The following is a 21970-nucleotide window of genomic DNA, read 5'->3' as shown; positions in this document are numbered from 1 at the left end:
TTGTTAAAGGCTGTTAGTATTTTTGTGCCCTTACTATCCTCACTGTCTGGGTCTAATGGAGATCATAGTAATGCTGTATCAGTCTCAGCATTGATGTGATCATGTTGGAGAGTATTTAAGTGATGACTGTGTCCACTACGCTCTAAGCATAATCTACAGTGATAGAATGGCATACCTGTAATGAATAGCAGTGATAGAATGTCATCTGTTAAGGCAGCAACATGATGTAGATCATGGACAGCATGATGTATGGGCAACATGATGAAGATCATGGGCAGTACAGTGATATATGAGAGCATGAGCAGCATGATGATCATGGGAAGCATGATGGTGCTACACAGTGAGGTGCAGCAAATGGACGAGATGCAGCACGATGATAGGTGAAGGAGTCACCTTGAGAATCAGTTGAAGCAGAATGTCTTCAACTGATCTCATCATGATACGAAATGATCTATGCTAGATCTAGACAAGTCAAAGTGTTGACTTCTGTTGTAATTGTACTCTCTCTCTCTCTCTTTCTCTGCTGAACTTTGAAGATAAAAGAAGATTTGATCAAAGGGTTTCCCCACACATTGTGGGGTTTGTCCCTGGCTTGCGCCACATCCTGTGTCCTCTTGTCTTGGCTTGTCTTCTGCGTTTTATATCTATGTTCTATCTGCAGTTTATCATAATGCTGATGTGATTGCTAACTGTGAAAATTTAAATAAATTGCTCTAGCATAGAACATACCTAATCTTAACAATTTAGCAAGACTTATAGGATTTGATTAAATTTTAAACGATTGATACCAGTGCCTTATGGAGTCAACGATCTTGCTAAGGAAATTAAGGCCAAGTAATCAATTAGCAACTGCTGCTTAGATGAATGACTATTTTATATGAAATGCAAATCCTAAAACAAATGTGAGATGCAAGAATCTTGGTTAATTTTAGTTAAATGCCTATTTAAATGTGAACCCTTCAATCGTTTCTGTGTTGAGCCTGATTTCGTAGTAATTGGCAAAGAGAAGATCAGGAGAAGCACACTAAGGTGTGATTAACGATACCTCTCCTGAAATTCTAACGTACTCGGTGCCTCTGGCACTACAGAGAACTGTGGCTCTGACGACTGCAAGGTCACAATTTTAAGTACTATTAAAACAGGCTTCTCAAAAAAAGACGGATGGGAGATCTATCTGTCTATCGACTAAGCTTATGCTTGGAAGTAAATTTTATCTATGCAAAATTAACTTATATGCAAATGCACTGGAAGATGAGATGAAGAGATGAAGTTAGATTCAAAGATGAAAAGATGCTTATGTCGCAGAAACTTCCAATACCCAAATGAAATGTTCGCTTTATTAAATGAAGACTCAAAATTAAACCCTTGAAGATATTACAATTAGAACACAAGCTTATTTCATACCTTTCTGATACAATTATAGCTCAAAGAAAACAAAAACTTCTTTGCAATTAATATCAACAGATGCTCAAAAAATACTCAGTTTATGAAACAAAGGATATGCATTTTATCACAATTCCATGACAGAGTACTTAATTTTCAGAAATTAATTTTTAGGACAGCAGTAAGGAAAACTTTATGACAACAACAATATGACAATGAAAACAGTAAGCTATCAATGATCTCTTTATGCCGAAAATTTACCGAAAATTTTCCAAACTTGCCCACATTAATTATAAAAAAATTTCAGCCTGTTGTGATGTGATTTCTGGAATTATATCAGATCTGATATACTTATTACAGCCAACAATTAAAACATGAAATAAGCTTAATGATGAATGCCCAACTTAAGAAATTAATTCCTTAATGTATTAGACAACTTATGAACTGATTTTACGCTAACCCACATGAAATTTTTCCACTGCTATATTTCAGACTACAGAAATAGAATTATTCAGAGATAACAGTGACCCAAAATGTAGATCTAGGCCAAATTCTTGATACACATCAAACATAAATAACTTATTAATGTATTTAGCAATTTTTTAGTTAATTTCAAACCATTTAGATGTGTTTTTCACCACTATTAGAAAGGTATATGACTGTTGTAGCAAATAGTGAGGAAAAAGATGGTTTAGAGATCAAACCCTTAGGCCTTAGGCCTTGAAGATCACTTGCCCAAGTTGCCAAAAAAAATTCAATATCTAAAACACAATTTTCTACCAAATTTTCTGCAAAACCCACCAATGATTAGCTTTAGAAAATCAAATATTCAAATCAGAAATGGAGCAAGGGAATCTAGGGCCAATGTGAGCTAGCACTAGGCCCAATAGAACTAGCGTTGGGTTAGGAGAAGGCAAATCTGGGCTTAGGAGCCCCAAAACTTGAAACCCTTGTTCTAAAAAAAATTATTTTGCTTCAAATCTTCAGATTTATTGCAAAATCTTTAATGGCTGGCCTTGTAAAAAGATTTGGGATAAGCTATTGCCCTCCAGGACCTAGATCTGTCTCAAAACCCCCAGATCTGCTTGAAAAATGTCAGATCTGAAGATTTGATTGGCTGATTTCTCAGATCTATTCCTGCAAACAATCTTTGAGCCCAGGTCTTGCCCTCCAGGTTCTAGATCTAGCTCAGCTCTGAAGATTTACTTGGCTGATTTCTCAGGTCTATTCCTACAAACAATCTTTGAGTCCAGATCTTGCCTTCTAGGGTCTAGATCTAGCTCAGATATGAAGATTTACTGGGCTGATTTCTTAGATCTATTCCTGCAAACAATCTTTGAGCCCAGATCTTGCCCTCCAGGGTCCAGATCTAGCTCAGATTTGAAGATTTTCTTGGCTGATTTCTCAGATCTATTCCTGCACAAGTGAAAAGAGAAAAACCAATACCCAATATGTACCAAAATAGAGAAAATCCAAAAAACCCAAGTGTTAAAATTCAAAATTATGTTACAAAATTTGATATCTACACAAGTAAATAACAGATCTACACAAATAATTTACAGATCTATCAGATCTGAGGAGTATGAGTTCAACTCCGTTCCCAGATCTGATAATCTAAGGCTCTTAATAGCTAGATCTATCAAAATTTCCACAAAATATTTAAAAGATTTTGAAATTTTAGAGAGGTACTAGCCCAAAAACACCCTGCAGAAAAAAGATTATCATTAGATAAATCCTGAGGCTTATATGAAGTAGGCTCTTCAGAAAATATGTGTTGAGAGTTGGCTGGTCCAACCAACAACTATCCCAAAACGCTCAATGAGAATCTGAGAGATCTTCTGCAAACACTAGATCAACCATCAAATCAAGTAGAGAAATAGAACAACAATAAAATTCTGAAGAAATAGAGATACCTGCTACTTCAATCAAAATAGAAAATGTTACCCTAGATCCAACAAACTGAATAAGATACTTGTATTCAGATTATTCTAAGAAAGCTATTGATTGATAGTTTTCACATAATATTAAGCAAAAATTAAAACAATGTTACCATAAATTCATGAAGAGGAACACTACAGCACGTTGAAACCCCAAAGACTTTTGCATTAATTCAAAAAGTATACAAGAGAGCTTGAGAACTTTGTACACGATCCAGAGATCAGATCAACTTGACTGACAAAATGACCTCTTATTTAAAGATAAATCCTCCAATGGGTAGTTCGAGTGATCCATGTCAAAGCAATCTCGACCATTGATGAAGATCAAAATTTTTTTTAATCTCATCCATCGAAATTTTAAATTATTGAGGAAATTCGAAATTTTCAATTAAATGTATTTTAATTAATTCAAAAATTAAAATTTTGAATTAATTTCCTTAAAATTTTGACTTTGTCTTAACCCCAGGGACCAAAGGCATAAAATTTAGCAAAATAATCAATTAATCTTAGTCCCTAGACCTCTTAAATTTTAATTTTTTAAAGGACCCACGAATTTTACCTTTGGAAAATTTAAATTCACATAGGACCTAGAATTAATTAAATTTCTGGCTTAGGATTTTAATTAATTTTGGCCAGAAAATTTAATTAATTAACCTATGAGGGGATACATTATTTTTTTAACCCTTAAGACACTTTACATCATGATTTTTACATTTTTTACATCACAAGGGGGAAAACCCATCTGAAAAAGACCCTCACAGACTACCCAGTTCTGCGACACAAATATAATCTAGCAGATCAAACAATTTGTAATAAAATAACCTAACCAAATAGTTAGAATTATTCCCAAATCACTTTTACATAGACTTGATCTAGAACACTAGGACCCCCCTAAGATCCCCGTGACAAGATCCATTCCGGCTTTGGGGTAAGGCTGAAGGAAAACTCTGCCGACCATCCGAGAATGGATTGGTGAGACAAAAAACCTCCCGGAATGTAGATCGTCACCAGAAAAGCCGGTTTACTTAGGTGATTACATACATGACAGGGATCTACTGAGATTATTTACATTATACACATGCATAGTGGGTTTACATTATAAGATGATGATCAAGCTGATGATGATAGCTAGACGACACGAACACATCGATCAGGCACTATCCCTTTTGCGAAAAAAGGGAGTGTACTGCTATGGGTCGTTGACATGTAGTGGTAAACAATTGGTATGGGCAAAATATCGGCGAGGGTCCAGAAAACATCTTATTGACAATATCGGTGAAAATATCCGCAAATATCGACAAACATAAAAAATGCATAATATATTCATTTTTTTTCAAATTTTTAAACATATAAAGCAATAACAACATGAAATAAACACATTGGCACATACATATGAAGAAAACATTGATATGTATGATGTCAAATAGAAATGATACATCAAAGGTGATACCAAATCTTGCTTATCCCTGATAATTGTTCAATCAAGGACTCAAATGTGGAGAACCAATACAAAATAACATCACATATATAATGGCTCTTCGATCCTCAATCCCTCCTTGACAACTACTGCAATGCGCCCCATCCTTCTCCAACACTCAGAAAACGGAAATGAGCAAAAAAAATAAAATTTTTCCCCTTTTCTAGGCGCGGGTTAGACGGACCGGTGACATTTACTATCGTCGCGCGATATTTTCGTGGGATATCGGCGATATCTCGGAAATATCGCAATATTTTCAGGGAGCAAAAATATCGCGATATTTTATCGGCGATATGCTGCCGATATTGTCAACACTAGTATCAAGTTGTTTTAGTCAGACCAAGTCATTTTTCTCCCTTTCAATACTGGACGATTTTGAATTAGTTTGACCCTTAGGAACACCCTCCCTTGGTTAGGAAGTCCCTTCCTAGCCTTAAAGTGAGAGGCAATGCCACTGAGGTGACAGTGGGTGGCTTCCCTGAGAGTTGCATCTTGGCCCTCGTGCTGGGTTTAGGACATTTCTTCTTAGGTGAGACTTTTTGTGACAACAGGCAGTTTTCTTGATAGATCTTTCTAAACCAATCCATTATCTTTGAAAAGGTTCTTTGACCATAAATTTATTTCTTCCTTGGAGTTTAATAAAATTATCCTTTCTCATCTTCCTTGTCTCCTCTCTCTATATTATCCTTGCTCCTGTTGTTGTTTCACTGTCCAGAATTTCCATGAAAAAGGCTGAATTATGATATAATCTTCAGCAATAATTTGGTTTTTTTTTCACTGTGACCTTGCAATTTAGAAGATAGATGCTATTTGCATGAATCTGTATAAAGAACGAGAATGAATTTTGTAAGATGGTCAATATTTCTTGTTATGATGGCAGCCTTGCAACCCAGCAGTTGGAGGCCCTGCAAAATCACAGCTGGTACATGAAGTGGATGCACTTGGTGGGGAGATTGGGAGAATGGCAGATAGGTACTAACCTTAATCCTTTCTAATGCTGCTTCATTTATATATGCTATTGCTTGGAACATTTCTTGCAGTCGAAATTATTGTATTCAGACAATTAGAGATGCTAAAATATTTGCTTGACGAACAAAATAGATTCTCTCATAGGGATATACAAAGTTAGTGCCATGGAAATTATTTGCTCTTACCTGGCATTCTGTCTGGATAGTTTGTGGATATATTTATCTTTGTTAAATTTGCTAATTCATGATAGCAGATGGTAGATCTGCACTCAAGAAGATTTTACCCTACAACTGAAATTGAAAACATTAAGAAACACCAATCAAGTCTTGACATTTCTGAAAACTAAAAGCTTAAGACTATAGATCAGGAGTGTAGACACTGCATATCAGAGTTTCAGATTAATTTGGCAAGTGACAATGTGTGGATATTAGAAATACTAAATTGGCAAATCAAAACCATCAAGCTAAAAATCTGTAGCAGCAATTGCATGACACTTCAGCAATGCACCCCCCATGTGTGAAGAATAGGTAGAAAAACTCCAACACATGCCAAGCACACTCCTTTATATAACTCCTCAAGTAATGCACCCCTTCTTTGCCAAGAATAAGTGGACACAACAAACACCAAGCACACTTATCCATGTGGTGGCCACTCTATAAGATAAGATCAGAAAATTATATTAATGTTCGACAAATGACCACAAAGGTAGGTCAGCTGGACTAATAGATATATTACTGTGAATACAATGTGGGAGTGCAAGAGTAGCTCCTAGGTAATGCTGAAAGTAAATTAAAAAAAAGCAAAATAAAAGTGCATCCTAGATAAGTGTCTAGCTAAGCTAATCACTAGGTCTAACTAAAACCAATCCCAAAATATACATAACAATGTCATAGGTCTAGTGATACAAAGTAAGAGTCTGAGAATAAACATCTCGGTGCTGATCAAGAAAGAGAGAGAAATGCTGGTTATGCCAAAGTCTCCTTGTTTTGATTACCTAGGGCCAAGGGGACAACTAGGGCATTGGTTTATTGTTGGAGTTGTCAGGCGCCATAGTGGAATTTGATTGTATGATCCTCTAGGGGCATAGGAGCGAGGAACCCTTTGTCTCTTACCATTCAAGATTGAAGGGCAGAAGCTCTAGATAGAACATGGTATCAGAGATAAAATTTTTGAGAATTGATCTCTGAATCATGCAGGGTGCTAGGTTTGTATAGGCATTGCAGGGGCTAGGTTCGGTCGCAACCGTACATGGTAGCAAAAGAAAATTTCAGGCCGAAGGTTGTACGTTGTACGACGACCAAGGTGAAAGAAAGAAGATTTTTTTCTTTGTATGGATAGGGTTGAGTAAATTCTTGGCTGAGGTAGAATTTAAAAATCGACGACCATATAGTATGGTGTAGTTGCTGAAACCAAAGGTTAAAATTGAAAAAGAGGTGGTCTAGATAGCTATGGACCTCCAACTGATGGTGATTGATAGCCTGGATACTGTCAGAGCCACTCGCTGAGAGACCTGTCAGCAGGTTGGGGTTGAACCAAGAGTAGACTCGAGTGTCAAGGATCGTGACTGCAAGATTGCATGAGCAGAGGTAGACCGACAACCACCACAGAGAGGATCAATCGCTCAAGTAACTCAAACTAGCTGCTAGGGTTGTCAGATGTTGCTTAGAGACGACATAACATTGTTAGTCTTTGTAGCATCGGATGGTGTTCTAGTCTCAAGACTTAGTGGAGAGGCTAAAACACAGGAGTTCTCCAAAATGCAGAAATCGTTTATGGAAATTCCACCTAGAGATGGCTCAATTAAATTAATTGACCATAATTAAAAATTTCCTATGTCTAACTTAGGAAACATAGTTAATTAATAGGAATTAATTGAGAAAGGTGAGAATTATGTAGAAACTCACACAGATCGACTTGAAGATAATCTCAAAGATCGATTAAGTTTTAATCGTGGCTGTGGGAGTCCCAAGTGGAGATTATAAGAAGAGGTTGATGGGTTGATGGAAAAACACACCAGTGCAAATACTCAATTGCTTAGGCAGGTTGAATTCCCAGTAGCAGGAGTGATTCAGCAGTGGAGGTCGAGCCAGTGGGTGAGTAGCAGGTGGCAGAAGAAGTCAACAGTGTTTCAGAGGAAGTTTTCTAGTTTTAGAGAGTCAGAAAGAGGAGGACAAAATTTTCTTCAGGAAGCAGCGTAGGAACTGTGCAGTTGCTTCAGTAGAGCAGTTCAATTTCGCTGAATGGGAGGATATTTTCAGTTCCAAAGGTTGGGGAGATTTTCTAGAGGGTTGGAGAAGCATTTTCCTAGTCAGCAGCAGGCAGGACCACCGTTGCACGAAGCGAGGATGAAGCAGGGACATTTTTTGGAAGCGGGGACACAAAAGTGTCATTTCCCAAAAATCTAGGAAGCGAAGCGTCTACTATATATATATATATATTTTGCATTTATATTAAAAAAAACATCCCAAATACCAAATTAGTTGTAGAAGACATGAAAACATGCATTTTTTTACATAAATCAAGATAGATATGGCATCTGTGATTCCATTGTACATCAATGATTAATTATTTGAGCATCAACCATCTAGATTCTAGCAATTACAAACATACATCAAATTTTTAAGCATATTATAAAACATAAAACATTTAGAAGATAAATCATAAAATCATCAAACATTCAAGTAACTTATCTAGCAAGTGAGAAATTGTCAACATTAGTCATGTCCAAAATTCAAATAATAATGTTTACAAAATAGGCCACTCGGCCACCACCAAGACTCAAGTACACACTGAACTAGGAAGAGTAAGACATAAGAGTTCAAATTCACAACAAGCATACAAGTCTAATCTATGACAAAAGTAGTAAATTGTGAATATATCTACTAATCTCTCCTGCTTCCACCACGAACAACACGTGGCGGTGGGCCTCTACGTGGTGGCAATGAAGAAGATGGCGGCTGTGGAAGTTGTGGCACTGAAACTGATAAAGATGAAGGCCTTGCTGTTGGTGTTGAAGTATGGAACCTGGGAACCAAGGTACGAGATGGGGGTGGCATCTCAACTTGATCATCATCATCCTTGATAAGAGCATCCTCTAATTGCTCTAATTGCAATACTCCATCCTCGAAATTGGGCTTCTTTGGATTTTTGTCCCAAACCTTGAGGCATTTATTAGTCTTTGCATCATCACAGTAATTGGACAACAATCGCAAGTTGTAGTGCACATAAACCAAGCTCTTTGCCTGGTCTAAACTCAACCTGTTCCTTTTAACACTGTGGATGAAAGAATAAGAGCTCCAACACCTCTCTCTAGAAGAAGTGTTTACCACCTGTGATAGCACCTGCAATGCCAAAGTCTGTAGAAGTGGAGTAGCACCTCCATGCATGTTCCACCACTCGAGAAGAAAAAGTCTCTCGATCTCTAATTACATGCATGCTCCCAAATGGACCCGTGCTAAGTGTATAGTTGCTCAACTGTTTCTGTACCATGGCAGACTCCTCCTCATCAGGGACTAATTTATCCAATGCTCTCATATAAGCCTCTAGAACCTTTGGATCTAGGTGTGGTTTTCTCCTGCTCCCCCCCCCAGGTGCTGGATTTGAAAGCCACGATGGACGATAGTATTTATGTTTCATAACATATGCTACGACATGCAATGGAATGTTTAGCATATCCCATCGTTTTCCACCTTTGCTCAAATATAATTGTACAAGGTGATATCTCTAGGCTCAATAATGTCTTTAATCTGCCCCAACATGCTATCCATTTGCTCATACACCTCCCCAATTATTGGCCGATCTGAATCTGCAAACTTGATCATGTAATAAATTGGTTTGGTGAATTGCAAAACATATTTAATCTGTGACCAAAATAACATGTCAAAAATAGTGTCCTTGGCTACATTAGCACCATTTCTATCAGTGTTAATTTCCTTCCATGATTCAAAGGTCACCATATTAGTTAAAGCTTGTCTCACCTTCACTAGTCACCTAAAGGTGACGTAATAACTTTCAAATCTTGTTTTTGCAAGTTTAAGCAACTGCAACTTGGAGTAAGTGCCATAAAAATAGTTGACCCTTGTATGCCCTGCGATAAATTTAATGAGTTGCTTCCCTCTCTTGTAAAGCTCATTTATCCATCCAAATTCTTTATGCTTCACAATATCATGCATCAAAAGGTTCAATGTGTGCATCAAGCACCCAGATCAAAAGATGTGCGGAAGAGTAGTACGCTCAATAACTTTTCCTGTTGCCTTACAATTTGCTGCATTATCAATGATCACTTGAACCACATTATTAGGACCGGCATCTCTGATTGATTGCAATAGGAGATCTGCAATGTTTTGGGAAGTTGCACTGATGGAGGGGTCATGACATGTAATAAATACTGCACCACTAGAAGAAACACCAAGAACATTTATCAAATGTTGGTTTCTAATATTTGTCCACCCATCTGATACAGTGGATATGCCACAATCCATCCACTCATTTGTGATCAAAGCTCTTTGAACCTTTGCTTTTTCTCTTTCTAATAACACTGTTCTAGCTTTCTCATAGTTGGGGCTTTTGTCTCCTTTTGGGGCTTCATTGATGGCCTTAACCATATCATGCCAATAGGGAGAGCGAAGCACATTGAATGGTACATCGCAAGCACAAACAAATCGGACTATCTTTCAATCCACATAATCCCTCCCAGCAACATTAAGGAAATCCCCTATTGCTCTACCTCAAGAGCTTGCAAAAGTACCATGAGGAGATGAGCTACCAAATCTAGAGGTTGCACTTGATTCAGACTGAGTTCTTTGTTTCTTTCTTTTTTGTTGTGCAACCTCCTCTATTTGGATGTATTTTCTTCTTTGTTCAGTTGAAATGTTTGGGCAAATTTGTATCCCCACAACACCCTTTTTCTCATCACTATCCATCACCCCACAAAGATGCCTCCTCACACGGGTATATGAACCACTATATGGTTTTCCTCCATGACAACCATGAGGACACAAAAATTTGTAGCTTCCACCACCTTTTCCCCCTTCAAGTTTGGTCACATAGTTCCACACGGGTGTCAATGTAGCTTTCCCCTCTAGTGTTTCAGTGTTCCCTTCAGATTCATCCCCTTCCTCTTCAAACCATTCCTTCTCATCATACATTGGGTCACTCATATGGGGACCACTATCTTCTTGTTCTTCTTCCCTTCTATTTCTACTCCCCTTTGCCATCATGAAAACCAAAAGTGGAATGATACATAAAAGCCAAAAGAACACCATCTTGGAATATGAATATAGGTGGTGGACAACCTGCAATTAAATGAGTAAGAAGAAAGAATGAGAAAGAGTAGGAGAGGGAGGAGAAAAGGACAAAAAATAATGACAGAAAAATGAGGGAGTTTGGGGTTTGCACTTACCTCTTTAGCTCTTGTAGATGGAAGCCCTTCTTTACTCCTCCAAGCTCCTCCTTCTTCACTCATCCAAGCTCTCCTCAAGTCTCTCCTCTCTTCTCCAAGCTCTCCAAAAATAAAAGAGTGAGCAAATGAGAGGAGAAAGAGGCTTTTAATCCCTTCATTCCCTTCCCTAACCCAACTTAGGCCCACTCCCAACCACAAGTTAACAAAAATAAAATAAAAAAAAGCAAATTAGTGGGGCCGCACGGCGGAACCGATCGGCAGCCCACAGAGTCGGTCGCGATCGGTATGGAAGCAACCCCGATCTGCGGCGTTTTTGCCGGGTGATCCAGCGCCCTAAATGCGTCCCGACAATTCCGAAATGCGAATCACGCCGGACGGTTCCCATAGGCCAAGAAGCGTCTTTTTTGGCTTGATCCGCGTTTCAGAATTTCCAGGATGTATTTCGGGGGTAGGATCACCCACAGATCTGTACGGGTCGCGTTTCGGGGTTTTGATCCGCCGGGGGGGGGGGGGGGGGTGTTTCGTGCAACACTAGGCAAGACGACTAGATTGGCAATAGTTCTAGGCCAAGCATGTGAGGGTCTGTGCTAGGGTGACGCAACGCTTGTGCAGAGTAGGTGGACGACTTGCCTTTTAGAGGAAGTCAAGTGCCGAGATTGTTTGGAGAGGGTAAAATCCATCAACATATTTTTGCCAGTACTACTCTTGGTCAGAATCGCCAGTTTGGTGACATTTTATTGTATTCGAAATTTCTACTACAAATAATAACATAAACCCTCAATTGCTACCACTGGTTTTCCCACATTGGGTATTTTCTTAGACTTTTTTTTCAAAAATAACGGTGTCATTTTTATGTGTGTGTGCTAGCATTTTTCAGCTTCTAGTGCTTTTACTTTTCGCAATATTTATTTGTGAAGATTGCAGTGTGATTAATCCGTTGTTGCCGTAGCAATAAACTGCATAATTAATTTTGCAGTTAGAAGAATTAATTCCAGTCGTTGCGATAGAAATTTCATAAAAATTTTCACATGGTATTAGAGTAGTTGCTAGAGCATAATTAGTGCCCGGTCGAAGAGAAATCGCATACACAGAGGGTGTTTCTCTCAGAGGGTTTCTAGTTTTAGAAATTCTAAATTTCCAGTTGCAGGTGGTAGTAGCAGCGGGCAGATCTACGCATTCCAAGAGGGAGTGCGAGTAGTAGTGTGAGCAATTATGCAGGAAGGAGGAGATTATTGTTTATTTTCCCAGTTTTTTTGAGTTTTGTAGATTTTGCAGCTTTGTAGAGATGGCCATACAAGATTGCCAGAGCAGGCTGTGCGAATTAGCCAAAATGGAAATCTGGACAACAGATCGACTTCCAATTGTTGGAGACAATGGCCGAAGGAAATACGAGTTATCCAGTGTGAGTTGCAAAGCGAACAAGTGTCCCAACGATGGATTAGGCTCAAAAGGAGATAGTGAGGCACCAGATCCAGGAGTATGAGATTCCAGTGTGCTAGAATGGGCAGGGTTTAGCGCAGTTGCAACAAGGAGATTAGTTAGATCAGTTCCAGATTGTTGCGGCGGGACCATAACCTTTGCTATAGGAGCCCATAATATCATAGTAGTAGGATTCAGTGTCAGCATAATTAGTTGCAGTCAGTAAATGTGAAGGAGGTGCAAAACTAGTTGCAGTGAATTAGGCAGTGCAAATTGCCCAGTTGCAGTATGCAGGTGCAATTCTAGCCAGAAGTTTCCCACCGTTGAGCTACACAGTCCAATTTCCAGTTCAGGAGGACAATGCGAGTTGCCAGGAGGGAGTAGAGAGATTTCCCATAGGGAGATCGAGACTCAGAGGGAGTCTAGCTTCAGAGGGAGCAACCCTATGGAAGATAGCGCTTCAAGATATGGGGAGATCAAACTCGTTACTAGTAGCAACAGTATGAGTAGATCAAAGTTCAGAGTTGCAGAGGATTGGGTAGGGTCCATAGAGGTGAGTATCAGATGGTGTTTGCTCACGGATCATTACCTTGCTACAGGGGCCCACAGTATTTAGTAGCAGGAGGATCAGTGTCAGTTGGTGCAGTCAGATACCAAAGCGACAGTTGCAGACTAGTAGCAATCAGATGCTGAGGAGCGCAGAGCAGTGTCGACAACAGAGCAGGAGGCTCAGTAGTAGAGTCAGCCGCGACGCAGATTCCCGATGGACAGTGCAGAGGCTAGTAGTAGTCATATGCTCAAGAGACAGTTGCAGCACAAAGATACAATTGATTCAGTATTTTGGATGCTTCTCAGTTGCTGTAGTTGCAGTAGCAACAACAACAGTTGAGGGAGTAGAGTTGTAGTGCAGATGCAGACTTAGCAACAGTACAAGATGTACAGTGCAGTGTCAACAACAACACAGATGCAACAACATGGTTCAATTATAGTCAGTGGCAGATGAATCAGAGTTAGCATAGTGGTTGATGGACAGTGACTGAGGGAACAACAAAATGACTAAGAGAACATCACAGTGACTGAGGGAGCAACACTGTGATTGAGGGAGTAGCGCAGTAATTTCTAGCAGAGTTTCCTGTCAGATATCAACAATGTGTATGGGAGGATGATGTTGATTTGGGGTAGCATCGGATGTGCTCTAGCCATGAAACTTGGTGGAGAGGCTAAAGCACATGAGTTCTCCAAGACCCAGAAATGGTTTGGGCAGATTCTAACTGGTTTGGGAGATATTAAAATAATTAATATTTTAATGGAGTTCCTAAGTCTAAACTTAGGAAAAATAAAATATTAATGGGTATTAGTATAAAACTGGGTTAGAAGGTTCCAAAAGTCATGGGTCAAGCCAAATCTAATCTTAGCCTTTGATTAGAGATTTAATCTCGGCTGTTGAAGGACCAACAGGAAAAGTATAAGAAGAGGCTTGAGGGTTAGTTGGAAAACACACTGAGGGAGACCAGTCAGTTCGATTTCTGGAGCGGGGTTAGCTGAGAAATTCGAACTAGTGGTTTGGAGAGTAGCAAGAGGTAGCAAGTATGGAACAGAGAGTCGGGAACGACACTAGAAGACTAGTACAGAGGTTGGAGAGGCAGACACAGAGGTAGCATACTGCGCAGTCACTGGAGGGCCTGCATGGGTGATGCAGAAAGGCTTAGTGCTGACGCAGAGAAGTAGAATTGACACAGAGGGTTTGGGAGCTATGTAGAGGTCAACTAGCCTGACGCTGAGACTGGGAGAAGTGCTATAGAATTTTCTCTCTGTTGGGTAAGCCAGTTTGGCACTCTGTTGTACTGAAGATTTGTTGAATAATAAAATCCTCCCTTGCTGCACCAGTTTTCCCACATTGGGTTTTTCCGGGGACTATTGTCCAAAATATCTGTGTCGATGTGTTGATTCTTGTGCATGTGTTTGTTTCTGTACTATGGTGTGATATCTACAACATAATTTATTTTAATGTTTATTGAAGGATTTTTCATAAATAACTTATTGGAAAATAAGTAGGTAAAATAAATCAATTGTTGCAGTGATAGAATTTTCACATGGTATCAGAGCAAGTAATCAGAGACAGGAAGGGAAAATCAATTATGGGTCGAGACCATGATGCAAAGGCATCTACATTAGGAGACTCGCATAGATTTTCAGAAAATTACACAAGAGAAAGTGATTTCGATTTCTCTATGTTGGCTTCCAGGCTGGAAGAAGAAGTGGCTTGTGTGACTAGCTCTGCATCATCAGAGGTATGGTATATAGACAGTGGAGCCTCTTGGCATATGATGGGAATTCGGGAATGTTTCTCAGATTATCGGGAGGAGAAGATGAACTTTCAGATCACCATGGGGAATAAGGCAAAGTGTACTCCAGTAGGGAGGGGTACCATAGTTTTTCAAACAGAAATGGGAGAGCGGTTTCGTGCTACCAATGTGCTGCATGTACCAGGATTGGGGATGAACTTACTTTTCGTGTCGCAACTTCAAGGCAAAGGCTATGATGTTTTCTTCATCAAGGAGAAAGTATACGTCAAACACCCGAGCTGGAAAAAGAAAGTGCATATCGGGATCAAAAGTAACAGGTTGTACAGACTACAACTAGAATCACCAATGGCACTAATAGGTAGTCATGGAGACAAGGATTTGAACGAACTATGGCACAGAAGAATGGGACATTTGCACCATGGGGTTCTGAGAATTCTTAGGAGCACTGTAACAGGAGTTCCAGATCTTAGTACGGAACAAGATGATGTATGCAGAGGATGTGCTCTAGGAAAGTATGCCAAAGTAGCATTTCCTAGAAGTAAAAACAGGGCCAAGAGTGTACTAGGATTGATACAATCAGATATCTACAGACCCGTGTCCACTAAAGCTCTTAGTGGTGTCGAGTACTTCCTTACCTTCATTGATGACCACTCAAGGAAAACTTGGATTTATTTTCTGAAAACCAAGGATGAGGTTTTCTGTCGATTCAAAGAGTTCAAGGCTTTGGTGGAGAATCTGACTGTGAAGAAAATAAAAGTTTTGCACTCAGATAATGGTGGAGAGTATGTCAATAAGGGCTTCACTAATTTTTGCACTAACGAGAGCATCAAAAGAGAGTGGACAACTCCTTACAATTCGGAGCAAAATGGAGTAGCAGAAAGAAAGAACAGGACTATTGTAGAAGTAGCGAGGGCCATGATGTATGATCAGAATATGCCAAAATTCCTGTGGGCAGAAGCATTCAACACAACAATCTATGTTCACAATAGAACTCCTCATCGGGCATTGGGCAAGATTACTCCATAGAAAGTATTCACAGGGAAGATGCCTGAAGTTAGTCATTTCAGGATATTTGGGAGCTTAGCATATTGCCGCATACTCGAGGAAAAGAGGAAGAAGCTGGATCAAACTGCAGAGAAAGGATATCTAGTGGGATATAGCGAGAACACTAAGGCATACAGAATCTATCTTCCAGGGAGCAGGAAGGTAGTAGTTCGACGAGATGTGAAGTTCATGGAGGACAGGGCTTTTAGAAAATCTTGAGAAATGCCTTCCAAGGAGCAGTCAAAAGAGGAACCGTTGGTCAAACCTCTTCAACCAACGGAAGAAAAGAATTCTTCCTCGAGTCAGGAAGAATCACAGGATGAGGAGGAGCTAACAGAAACACCTGTTGGTAGAGGAAGAACGAGTAGGGAACTTTGTCAGATTCTGTGAGATGCAGAGGACTTCATCGGTGCGCCAACGAACAATAAGAGGAGAGAAAACAACCAGATAGATATCAGGCATTAGTAGCTCAGGATGTGGAGCCTGCTAGTTTTCAGGAGGCAACTCAACATTAGGTTTGGTTGGATGCGATGGTAGAGGAGTACAACTCCATAATGGTGAACGATGTCTGGGAGGTAGTGCGAAGGTCTGAAGACAAATCAGTGGTAGGTTCGAGATGGATCTACAAGATCAAATACGCTGCAGACGACAGTGTTGAGAAATACAAATGTAGGTTCGTGGCTAAGGGGTATGCTCAAAAGGAAGGAATTGACTAGGAAGAGACCTTCGCCCTGGTAGCCAAGTATACATCTATAAGAACCGTGATATCTCTTGTAGCACAGATGGGGTGGGAGATTCATCAGATGGATGTAAAAACGACATTTCTGAATGGAGTGATAGAAGAAGAGGTACACATTGATGATTGAACAACTAGAGGGCTTTGAGACACATGAGAAGAAGTCTCATCTATGCAGATTGAAGAAAGCCTTGTATGGGCTGAAACAAACACCTAGAGCATGGTATGGTCGAATCGATGGCTACTTGCAGAAAATGGGATTTGTCAAGAGTGACGCAGATCCAAATCTCTACTATCTGGTTGTAGAGAATGAGCTTCTAATCTTAGTATTATATGTGGATGATCTCTTCCTGACTGGATCACCCAGGTTCATCGGGGACTGCAAGAAGAATCTAGCCACAAAATTCAACATGAAGGATTTGGGATGAATGCATTATTTCTTGGGGTTGGAAGTTTGGCAGCAAAAGGGGGAGATCTTCCTTGGGCAAGGGAGATATGCTACAAAAATCCAGAAGAGATTCAGGATGGAGGACTGTAGACCCATGGCTACTCCAATGGTCACCAACTAGAAGAAAATTGATGCATCAGAAGACAAGGATGTTGATCCCACCTTATACAGGCAGCTCATAGGGTCCTTGATGTATCTGGTCAATACCAGGGCAGACATTTGCTACACTGTCAACACACTCAATCAGCTCATGGTGGAGCCGAAAAGGGCGCACTGGGCAGCAGCCAAACATGTTCATAGGTATTTACAGGAACAATTGATTTGGACTCTTGTACACCAGGAGTAAGGATATTAGATTGAGTAGATTTATTGTTGCAGATTAGGCAGGAAGTTCAGTGGATCAGAAAAGTACCTCTGGGTACTGTTTCAACATTGGATCAGGAATGACCTCCTAGTGTAGTAGGAAACAAAAATTCCTTGGCTCTGAGCTCATCTGAGGTAGAATATATGGTTGCGAGCACAACTTTGTGTGAGGCCATATGGCTTAGAAAACTGCTTGTGAACCTATTCAGAAGAAAGATGGAGGCGAATAGGATCATGTGCGATAATCAAAGTTGCATCAAGCTTTTTGAGAATCCAGTGTTTCACGATCGGTCAAAGCATATTGATATTTGGTGTCACTTTGTCAGAGACTCTGTCCAACGAGGAGCTGTACAATTGAGCTACACTCCTATAGGAGAACAGGTGGCAGACATCCTCACCAAGGCCCTTGGAAGAACAAAGTTTGATTAATTCATGGAAAAGATGGGGATGATAAAGAATCCATTTCAGTAGTAGAAATGGGGGTCATGTTGCAGTGTAATAGCGGTCCGCAGTAGCACGATGCAACATGGCGAGAACAGATTGCAGTGCAAATGCAGTGTTGAGAAGAAGGACCAACAACAACATGGATGCAGAGGGAGTTGCAGTGCAGATGCTGTTTTGGGAGAAAGGACCAACAACAGCATGGATGCAGAGGGAGCTGTCGTACGGATGCAACAGTGGCTGAGGTAGAACCATAAGCAACAGTATAGGATGCAATAGTGTAGAGGACGTTGTGCAGGGAGGCCTAACATTAGCACAGGTATTGGTGCCGTATAGTCAGAGTAATGTTCAGTATGGAATATTACTAGAGCACAGTCCTCGCTAAGAGGGAGTGTTGATTTGGGGTAGCATTGGATGTGCTAAAGCACATGAGATTTCCAAGACCTAGAAATGGTTTGGGCAAATTCTAACCAGTTTGGGAGATATTAAAATAATTAATATTTTAATGGAGTTCCTAAGTTTAAACTTTGGAAAAATAAAATATTAATGGGTATTAATATAAAACTGGGTTAGAAGGTTCCAAAAGTCGTGGATCAAGCCAAATCTAATCTTAGCCGTTGATTAGAGATTTAATCTCGGCCGTTGAAGGACCAACAAGAAAAGTATAAGAAGAGGCTTGAGGGTTAGTTGGAAAACACACTGAGGGAGACCAGTCAGTTCGATTTCTAGAGCGGGGTTAGCTGAGAAATTCAAACTAGTGGTTTGGAGAGCAGCAGAAGGTAGCAAGTATGGAACAGAGAGTCGGGAACCACACCAGAAGACCAACACAGAGGTTGGAGAGGCAAACGCAAAGGCAACAGATTGCGCAGCCACTGGAGGGCCTGCGTGGGTGACACAAAGAGGCCCAGTGCTGACGCAGAGAAGCAGGAGCTGATGTAGAGGGTCTGGGAGCTACGCAGAGGTCAATTAGCTTGACGCTGAGACTGGGAGAAGTGTTGTAGAATTTTCTCTCTGTTGGGTAAGCCAATTTGGCACCCAGTTGTACTGAAGAATTGTTGAATAACAAAATCCTCCCGTGCTGCACCGGTTTTCCCACATTGGGTTTTTCTGAGGACTATTGTCCAAAATATCTATGTCGATGTGTTGATTCTTGTGCATGTGTTTGTTTCTGTATTATGGTGTGATATCTGCAGCATAATTTATTTTAATGTTTACAGAAGGATTTTTCATAAATAACTTATTGAAAAATAAGTAGGTAAAATAAATCAGTTGTTGTAGTGATAGAATTTTCATAGATGATGCAGGGATATGGTGTTGTAGCAGTGCAACACTAGAACACCTTCCTCGCTAAGAGGGTATGTTAGTTTTTGTAGCATCGAATGGTGTTCTAGTCTTGAGACTTTGTGGAGAGGGTAAAACACAGGAGTTTTCCAAAACCCATAAATCATTTTTGGAAACTCTACCTAGAGATGGCTCAATTAAATTAATTGACCATAATTAAAAATTTCCTAAATCTAACTTAGCAAAAATGGTTAATTAATAAGAATTAATTGGGAAAGGTGAGAATTATCTAGAAACTCACATGGATTGACCTGAAGATAATCTCAACCATTGATTAAGTTTTAATCGTGGCTGTTGGAGTCCCAACTAGAGATTATAAGAAGAGGTCGATGGGTAGATGGAGAAATACACTAGTGCAGATACTCAGTTGCCCAGGCAGGTTGAATTCCCAGTAGCAGGTGTGATTCAACGATGGAGGTCGAGCTAGTGGGTGAGTAGCAGGGGGCAGAAGAGGTCAACATTGTCTTGGAGAGTCAGAAAGAGGAGGCCAAAATTTTCTTTAGGAAGCAACGTAGTTGCTTCAACAGAGTAGTTCGATTTGGTTGAAGGGGAGGACATTTTTAGTTCCAGAGGCTGAGAAGATTTTCCGAAGGGCCATAGAACTTTTCCAAAGGGTCAAAGAAGCATTTTCCTAGTCAACAGCAGGCAAGACGGCTAGATTGGCAGCAATTCCAGGCCAGGCATGTGAGGGTCTGCGCTAGGGTGACATAGGGCCTGCGTAGTGCAGGTGGACGAATTGCTTTTCAGAGACAGTTAGGTGCTAGGATTGTTTGGAAAGAGGATAAAATCCCTCAACATATTTTGGCCAGTCTTTCTCTTGGGTAGAATCACCAGTTCGCCAGTGTAGATAGACTCAGTGGACAGTGCAGAGACTCAAGAGACAATTGCAGTCCATAGAGACAGTTGATTTAGAATTTTCATTCTTAGTTGCAGCAACAACAACAACATGAGATCAGTTGCAGTACAGAGAAGAGTTCACAACAATACAGGGTGTACAACATAGTGTCTGCAATAATGCAGATGCAGGTATGGTTCAGTTACAGTGTGGCAGATGAATCAGAGTAGTGTAGTAGTTAGTAGGCACTGATAGTTAGTCATAGTTGTCAGACATCAACAACGTGTATGGGAGATGGTGTTACGAGATAGATAAAACACCTTCCTTGCTCAGGGGGAGTGTTGATTTTTGTAGCATTAGACAGGTGTTCTAGTCTCAAACTTTGTGGAGAGGCTAAAACACGAGATCTCCAAAACTCAGAAATTGTTTATGGAAATTCCACCTAGAGACAACTCAGTTAAATTAATTGATCGATAATTAAAAATGCCTAAGTCTAACTTAGGGAAATCGATTAATTAATGGGAATTAATTGCGAAAGGTGAGAATTCTCTAGAAACTCACATGGATAGACTCAGAAATGATCTCAACCATTAATAAGGACTTAATCGTGGCCATTGGTGATCCAACTGGAGATTATAAGAGGAGATCGACAGGGTTGGAGGAAAACACATCGAATCACATTTGTGAGAGCCAACGAAAGCTAGGAGAGCGAGTTCCTTGGGCAGATCAAGCTATCCAGTGTAGGATTTAGTGCAGGAAGAAGGTTTGAGCCAGACAAGGAGGATTGAGGGAGCAACGGATACATTTCTAGCAGAGATTCTCAGTAACAGAGCAGCTGTAGCTGGGAGGCCTAATTATTTTGCAGGAAAGCCGTCCGAGAAGAGCGAGCAAGCCAGAAAATCCAACGAAAGTGTCAGAAGAGGGTCGTTTTAGTTGTTAGAGGCTGGGAGTTCACCTAGAAGGTAGAGTGACTTGTTTTTAGTGATAGAGGGAGGCTAGACGACCCAGTTGGAGGAGTTCCAGAGGTCGTATGACTTGCCTAGGGCTAGTCAGGGAGTGCGAGTAGGCGAGAAGGAGGCTGATCTATTGAGGGAGAGGGAGGAAATTCCTCCAAATAATTTGGCAGTATATTTTGTTGGAGGATTGCTAGTTGGGCATCCAAATTTGTACTCAAATTTTTTGCTGCTGTATAATAATAAAACTCTCATTTGCTGCACTGGTTTTCCCACATTGGGTTTTTTTGGGGACATTTGTCCAAAAATAACTGTCATATTTTATGTGTGTGCGCATCTATATTTCTCAGTTCTAGTTTATTTCCGCAACGTTTTTATTTGTGAAGAAATTGCAGTGTGATTAATTCAATATTTTGCTGTAACAAAATAAACTACATAAGTTTATCAGTTATAAGAATTAATTCCAGTTGCTACATTTTAAGCGAATTTTCACATCTCACACCTCACATATAACATCAACATTAGTTGTAATTGAGATCTTGGCTATTGAAGCTCTGTTTTCTACTGGAATTCTTTCTGAGCTAATAATAAAGAAAGTCTTTGTAGTTAAAGCTTTGTGGTGTTTTTCTTCTACTTCTATGGTAATATCATTCAAAGTTATTTGTTCTTAATGCTCTGCTAGTGTTAATTGATTTTGTAAAATTCTTTTGCCAGGTTGTGGATTTATTATTAATTTATTTGTAAGCTATCTTATCTTAGTATTTGAGTTTAGAGTGACACTCTAGATCTATAAAAGCTAGTGGGTTTTTGGTTGGACCCCTAGTCTTTTTTTCATCGTGCTATCTATCTCCTTGTGGATTTAACAAATTTATTTCAAGTGTGTAGAGATCTATAGTTTTCTGAGGCAGGTCTTGGGT

At 40.0% G+C, this 21970-nt stretch overlaps 1 protein-coding gene across 3 annotated transcripts in view; it reads left to right on the top strand.

Moving 5' to 3' along the window:
• Nucleotides 1-21970, top strand: part of LOC149204584 (uncharacterized) — a 403576-nt gene that overhangs the window by 100158 nt on the left and 281448 nt on the right. For all 3 annotated transcript variants that reach the window (XM_089394759.1, XM_089394761.1, XM_089394760.1), the window contains exon 3: nucleotides 5678-5769. In XM_089394759.1, coding sequence (XP_089250885.1) covers nucleotides 5678-5769 — 92 coding nt within the window. The remainder of the gene's footprint in view (nucleotides 1-5677; nucleotides 5770-21970) is intronic.

Source organism: Pinus tabuliformis, chromosome 1_2 (genome assembly GCF_031772625.1).
Source record: "Pinus tabuliformis cultivar Carrire ecotype Pingquan chromosome 1_2, CPIR1, whole genome shotgun sequence".
Taxonomy (NCBI): domain Eukaryota; kingdom Viridiplantae; phylum Streptophyta; class Pinopsida; order Pinales; family Pinaceae; genus Pinus; species Pinus tabuliformis.
This window is presented reverse-complemented; position numbering and strand designations above follow the sequence as displayed.